The sequence below is a fragment of the Suncus etruscus genome, chromosome 9 (assembly GCF_024139225.1).
Source record: "Suncus etruscus isolate mSunEtr1 chromosome 9, mSunEtr1.pri.cur, whole genome shotgun sequence".
Taxonomy (NCBI): Eukaryota; Metazoa; Chordata; class Mammalia; order Eulipotyphla; family Soricidae; genus Suncus; species Suncus etruscus.
The window spans coordinates 54936648-54943694 of record NC_064856.1 but is presented as its reverse complement, the minus strand read 5'-3'; the positions used below and the strand labels follow the sequence as shown (position 1 = coordinate 54943694).

Genomic DNA, 7047 nt, shown 5'->3' with positions numbered 1-7047 from the left:
AAAGCTGAAGAGAGGATTGAGCATGGGAAAGTAGCATACCTTGTGGCTGGATGAGATGTAGTGGTCAATAACTCAGCTGCTCTCTGTGCCCAGAAAGATTAATCAGGACAAGCAGAGGACTGAGTGTTGATGCCTAGCAGCTGGATGGGATAAAGCAGTGGTAGAGGGGGTAGATCACTCGTCCCTGAAACAAGTAAGTTTCAGCAGGCCATATACCAGCTTATAATATGACCCCCAAATTTTAAGAAGTTTTTCATGGGTTAAAAAGTCATCTTATACACCGGAAAGTACAGTAGTACTCTAAATAATTTTCTTCTTTTGCTTATAGAGAAACAGAAATTTTAATACAAAATAAATCTTGAATGAACCATATATACAAAAATTAGAACCAATATTCTCTACTGTTTGAAGTAATAGGAGTATCCTAGTAACATGGCATAATGATTAAACAAAAAATTCATTTAGATGACCTGTTATATATATATGAATTTTACCAATTTTTAAAAAACAAACTATTCTCCCTTCAGGTATCTTGAGTCAGAACTTTCTTATCATTATTTTTCAGATAACCAAAAGGAAGTTTTAGAAATATATAACAAACTATGATAGCACACCAAAATGGCACTGTCTCCATTGAAGTTTCAAATTTCCTCCTGCATTGTTTTGCCAAGTCTCCCAGCTGGCAGTTTTGGCTATCCATGCCCCTCAGTGTCCTCCTTCTCCTGGCCATGGGGGCTAATGCCACGCTCCTGGTCACCATCCAGCTAGAGACCTCTCTGCACCAGCCCATGTACTATCTACTTAGCCTCCTCTCCTTACTGGACATTGTGCTATGCCTCACTGTCATCCCCAAGGTCTTGACCATCTTCTGGTTTGATCTCAAATCTATAAGCTTCACTGCCTGTTTCCTACAGATGTTCATCATGAATAGTTTTTTTGCGATGGAGTCCTGTACATTTGTGGTTATGGCTTATGACCGTTATATAGCCATCTGCCACCCACTGAGGTACCCATCTATCATCACTGACAAATTCGTAGTTAAGGCCACCATTTTAATTTTTTCCAGGAGTGTCCTTTTGACACTACCAATTCCCATTCTATCTGCACGACTATCCTATTGTGGGAGAAATATTATTGAGAACTGTATCTGTGCCAACATGTCTGTTTCCAGGCTCTCCTGTGATGATGTTATTATTAATCGTCTTTACCAATTTGCTGGAGGCTGGACTCTGCTAGGATCTGACCTCATTCTCATCTTCCTCTCATACACCCTCATATTGCGAGCTGTGCTAAGACTCAAGGCAGAAGGTGCTATGGCCAAGGCACTAAGCACATGTGGTTCTCACTTCATCCTTATCCTCTTCTTCAGCACTATCCTCCTGGTCTTTGTTCTCACTCATGCCATGAAGAAGAAAGTGTCTCACGATGTGCCAGTCTTGCTCAACGTCCTCCACCATGTCATCCCTGCAGCTCTCAATCCTATTGTTTATGGAGTGCGAACTCAAGAGATCAAGGAAGGAATCCAGAGATTACTAAGGAAAGGGTGGTAATAAGGATTATTGGTTCTCTCTATGCCTTATACAAGGCAACTTATATCAATTTATAGGAAATTAGGTTGAATTCATTGTTCAGATATACAACACTAAGAAGAAAAGCAAAATTAGTTCGGAAACAGTTCCTCGATTCTATCCTTCCTCTTTAAACTCCAATGATTCTCTTCTCACACAAATCTGAAATTGATGTGATTTTAAAATATGTTTGCCAATATTGATGGTTCTTAATTTTTTAAAATGTGAAAATTCAGGAGGGCAAAGTATGTAGTGTAAAATAAAATCAAAATCATATATTTGCTATTATGTACCTATAATTATAAATTATATGCATTAATGGATAGTAATGTAGTAATGTATTTTTGTTATTTTTAATTATATGTTATGAACCTAATTATATAATGCAACTATGAAAATATTACAGTATTCTAATAACTTTCATTAATTATGAAAATTAGAGTTCATAACTATATATTTCATATGCCTATAAATGACTGAATACATTTCTTCTAAATTTTTTTTTGCTTTTGAGTCACACCTGGTGACACTCAGGGGTTGTTCCTGAATTGGGGGACCATATGGGACAGTGGGGGATCAAACCTAAGTCCATCTGCCCAGCGCTAGCGCTACTACTTGCTCAAGCCCTAATTTCTTCTAATTTTCTTAGCAAAGACTATGATAAAAAGATAAGAATTCCTGCACTAAGAAATCACATTAGAAAAAATGAAATTTGCTATGTTCACTTTATTTTTATTGATATACTGTGATTTACAAGATTGTTAATGATTTCTTCCTTCATAATAATTCTCTTGCCACATCCACAACCATTGTATGCAAAGATCAAACACTCTCTTTAAACATTGCACTTCTACCACAACCAATTCACTTTTATGGATCAGGGCTTTTTTTTATTGCCTTTGTTTTGATTTTGGTGGTTGGTATTGTTATTTTTTTGATTGAGGTCCTGTGGCTGATAATATTGTAAATGATGGTTTTCCATTATTCCAACATAATACCCATTACCAGTGTACCCACTTCCTTCGTCCCTTAAAGACCCCCAATACCTCTTCCTTTCATTCCACATCCACAAACTCAGTTCTTCCACTGCGTCACCTCTAGATCTTTGTTACTACCTTGCTGTATATATTTAAGTCATCAAATGGGTCAGATCATTCTCTATCTATCCCTTTCCTCCTGACAGAAATAACTTCAAATAATAGTCTCTAGTTTCATTTGTGTTTTAGAAAGCTGCATGATTTAGTTCTTTCTTAAAGCTACCTAGTATTCCATTATGCATATGTATCCCAATTTGATGAGGTCATCCATAATTGGGATTTGGGCTGTTTTCATATTTGGATATTGTTATAAGTGTGGCAGAACATAGATGTGCATATATCCTTTTGAACTAAAATTTTTGTGTATGAGGGCTAAAGGCTAATAAGTAGTATTGCCAGGTTATAGGGTAGTTTATTTCAACTTTTAGGTAGATCTCCATATTGCTTTTCATAGACACTATACTAGTTGACATTCTCACCAATAGTGGTGAGGTCTTTTTAAACACAACACCAACAAAATAGGCTGTTTCCAGATTTTTAGATATATGCCGTTCTTGTTGGCATGAGATGATACCACAATGTTGTTATGATGTTCATTTCCCTATTCATAAGTGACTGATAAATTTTTATGGCTACTGGCCATCTATGTATCTTTTTGAGTATCTTTACATCTCCTATTTCCATTTTTGGATGGGATTATTGGATTTTTTTTACTATTGTGTTGTTAGTAATTTTTAAATCTTGGATATTAATGCTCTAGATTTACTAATGTAAGAAGTCATATAAGGGCCAGAGTGACAGTAGGGCAGCAGTAGGGTATTTACCTTGCACGTGGCCCATGCAGGATGGACCTGCTTCATTCCTCCATGTCCCCAGAGCCAGGAGCAATTTTTGAGCAAATAGCCAGGAGTAACCCCTGAGCATCACAGAGTGTGGCCCAACAAAACAAAGCAAAAAGAAGTCATATAAAACCTGTCCTTAATGTAATCATACTACTGAATCTTTATTTTCAGAATTTATAAAAACTTGGTTGTGATTTGTGTATATCTCTGCTTTGGTGTAAAAAGTTGTCAAATGATCAAAACGTGTTCCAAAATTACACTTAAATAAGTTATTATTTGGTGTTCTGAGATGTTACAGTATCTCTACACTTTCAAAGTAATTACACTTACACCTGATATCATTAATTATTAATTTTAGAAAAATTTCTAAGCTACCATTGTGGTACAGAAACTATGGGTGTTCAAATGTATAGGATACAAATTTGTTGTCAATAAGAAAATCTTATACATATAGCATATAAAGCAACTTAGACATCATAACATTAAACTAATGCTTTGCTTTGTTTTATAAGTAGAGAAATCTGAGACATAGTACAAGAATTAAGGTGCTGCCTTACTTCCAAACCTGGCTCAGTATTTGGTACTACCTATGGTCCCCTAAGAACTCTCAGAAATGACCTCTTCTGGGAGAAAATAACCAGGAGTAAGCCCTGAGTTTCATTGCTTAATAAATTAACAAATAAATGATTAAACAAATAATTAAAATTAATTCCAAAATAAAGAAGAGAAAAGTGCATAACAAACACAAGTCACATAAAAGAAAAATATTAATTACATATTAGATGTTCTGCATTATAGTCTTGCATAATCAGAGACATAAATACAAATGCTAACAGAATGGTAGGTTCACTGAGTTTTGAGTCCTCCTCTGAAATATGAAGAAAGAGAACTAGTCATTTGTTTTGCTTTGTTTTGTTTTATTTCCTATTATACTGTTTGTAGGATTTTTTTGGGGGGGCACCCAGCAGTAGTCAGAGTTTACTTCTGGCTTTGTGCTCAGAAATCATCATTGGCAGGCTTAGGGAACACAGGGGATGCTGGGAATTAAATACAGGTCTGGCAACATGCAAAACAAATGCCCTACCAGCTGTGCCCTTGCTCTGGTTCCAGAACTAGTCATTTTTAACATATTTCTATTCTAAGGAGGGGATTATTTTTGATTCTGGCTCATTTTATGTACTTCTTTGAGTATAGTCATGTATACTGTCCACATTTTCTAATGATAATTAAAACTAAATGTAAACATGAATATATCAGGATAAATTTCTAATTCTAGAACTTATTATTTAGCTTACAGGTCAAAATCCAGTTGACTTGAGGATCATTTATATGTTCACATCATTCACACTTTCTTGTCTGAGTTTGCTATCCAGAAAAAACTTGCAATTATTCCTCAAGAAGGATAACATGTGTGTATTTTGGCCTGCTCAGGATATATAAGGCATTTTCTTTTGAAAACAAAACAAAACAAAACTAAGTCTTCTAATTTTTAGGACTAATTTATTATCAGAATAACTAATGGGGATAATATAGAGGGAAGTTTATACTAGAAAAATATTCTAGGCTCCTGCCTCCTAATGATAAAACTCAAAATCTACTACTTCCTAAAGTTTGTGCTTTTCAGCTTGAGATAAAATATTCTATAATTTACTAATCTCTTTAAAGTATAGGATTCTATGTTTTGCCAATATAGTTAACTCTCCCTCTAGTAATAAAGATACTGATCTTAAAATTCTTCCTGTGGTCTATTGTACTACATTTAGACAAAGCATTTTTAAATGAAAATGTATTTTCTTATTTTAATAAATAACAGTTATAGATAATATTAGATGTAGTCTTTTGGACACAATGCACTCTCCATTATGTAGGCTGAAATATTTAACTAAAATTTCACTCTTATAGCTGTTACCATTTCAGAAAATGATTTTTAAAATAAATTTTAATTGTAGTTGAGCTAGCATGTTTACAAGTACTACTTTTGTGGTTTTAATACACAGAAATACTACTCCTCCACTATCACTAAAGTGTCTAAAACCCTTTTTGACTGACCTTCCATCACTTCTAGTCAACTTTCTCTTTGACTATCACTTTCCTCACCCTCCTACTCATTTAATGACTTCAGTTTCATAATCCAGGATTTGTTGTCATTAAATATACTCCACTTTCTGACTTTTTGTTATTTTTTTCATATAAGTAAAATCACTGGTCCTTGTCTTCTCTCCTAATTATTTATTTTAATAAAATTTCTTTTATATCAATCAAGCCATAGTAAAATACAAGATTTCATATTTATCATAGCTTAGTAACATTCCACTGTACATATGTACCATAGCTCCTTTTTAATTGAATCACCATGAATTATAAATTTATTCAGTAACAAGTGCAGCAGGGACATGGGGGCTAGGAAGAGGGGGACCTTCACTTACTGCTGGTGAGAATGTCAACTAATCCAGCCTTTATGGAAAACAATATGGACATAGTTAATAAACTATTAGGACTTCAGTTGCCATACCATATTTTTTATCTTTTCATCTTTTATTGGCCTCAAGTATTTTCTAGACTATTGAAAATAGTGCTTTAATGAAAGTAAGTGAACCTGTATCTTTTGAATTAATGCTATTATTTTCTTGATATAGATTGCAAGAGTCAATAATAGGGTCATATGGAGTCCTGGAATTTTTGTCTTTTATATAGCTCACCCAGGTTCTATACCTGAAAACCTACATGGTTCCTAAGACCTGGAGAGAAGTGATCCATGAACAGAGCCAGAAAACTAAGTGGGTACTCCAGCCAAAAATAAAATAAATATCTTTACAGAAAATCTCTGTACTATCTCTCTGGCCCCATGACTAACTTTATTATATAACAGGTAGATAGTGAACGGTATAAACTGACTCAAAAGTACCATTGCACATTCATGAAAAAGAAGATTAAATAATTTTATTTTTTAACTTTAAAATTATTCTGTAAAGCTATAGATCAATTCTATGTTAACTAGACACCTAGTTTTATCAATTATAATGAGAAATACATAGGTTTAATACTTCAAGACATTGAATCATTTCAGTATTTTGATGCCATTATGAAAGAAATCAGAAAAGAAAATAAGCAACTTGGATTACAACAAATTAAAAAGCTCTAAAGTCATGCAACTTGCTACCCTATAGATGGATCTGGAAAGCATCATGCTTAGTAAAATGAGTCAAATGAAAAGGGACATGCGCAGAATAATCTCACTGATGTGTGGCATTTAAAGACACATAGAATATGAATAACCAATGCTGAAAGCCAATAGAAATGAAGAGCATGAGAACAAGGGGAGGTCATATAGGTCAGGAACAGGATCTTGACAATGATAGAGAAAAGTGATCACTCTGGAAAGGGTGAGGTGTTAACAAGATTTTAAGTGACATGCATGATACCCTATAAATTAAAGTTTTATACACCACAGTGCTTAAAAGAGCATGTAGTAGAGGCTAAGGAGAAAAAGGAAAATAGTGCCAGTCTTAGAGGCAGGCTGGGAAACAAGAAGGAAATTGGGGACAGTCGTAGAGAAAGGTATACACTGGCAATATGAATGGTGTTAGAATGTTGTATGCC

At 34.4% G+C, this 7047-nt stretch overlaps 1 protein-coding gene across 1 annotated transcript; it reads left to right on the top strand.

The window, feature by feature from the left end:
• The first annotated feature begins 602 nt into the window (after positions 1-602).
• Positions 603-1550, top strand: LOC126018220 (olfactory receptor 56A3-like). Its single transcript, XM_049780365.1, has one exon. It carries the CDS (start codon positions 603-605, stop codon positions 1548-1550), a length of 948 nt encoding a protein of 315 aa, XP_049636322.1.
• Positions 1551-7047: the final 5497 nt, after the last annotated feature.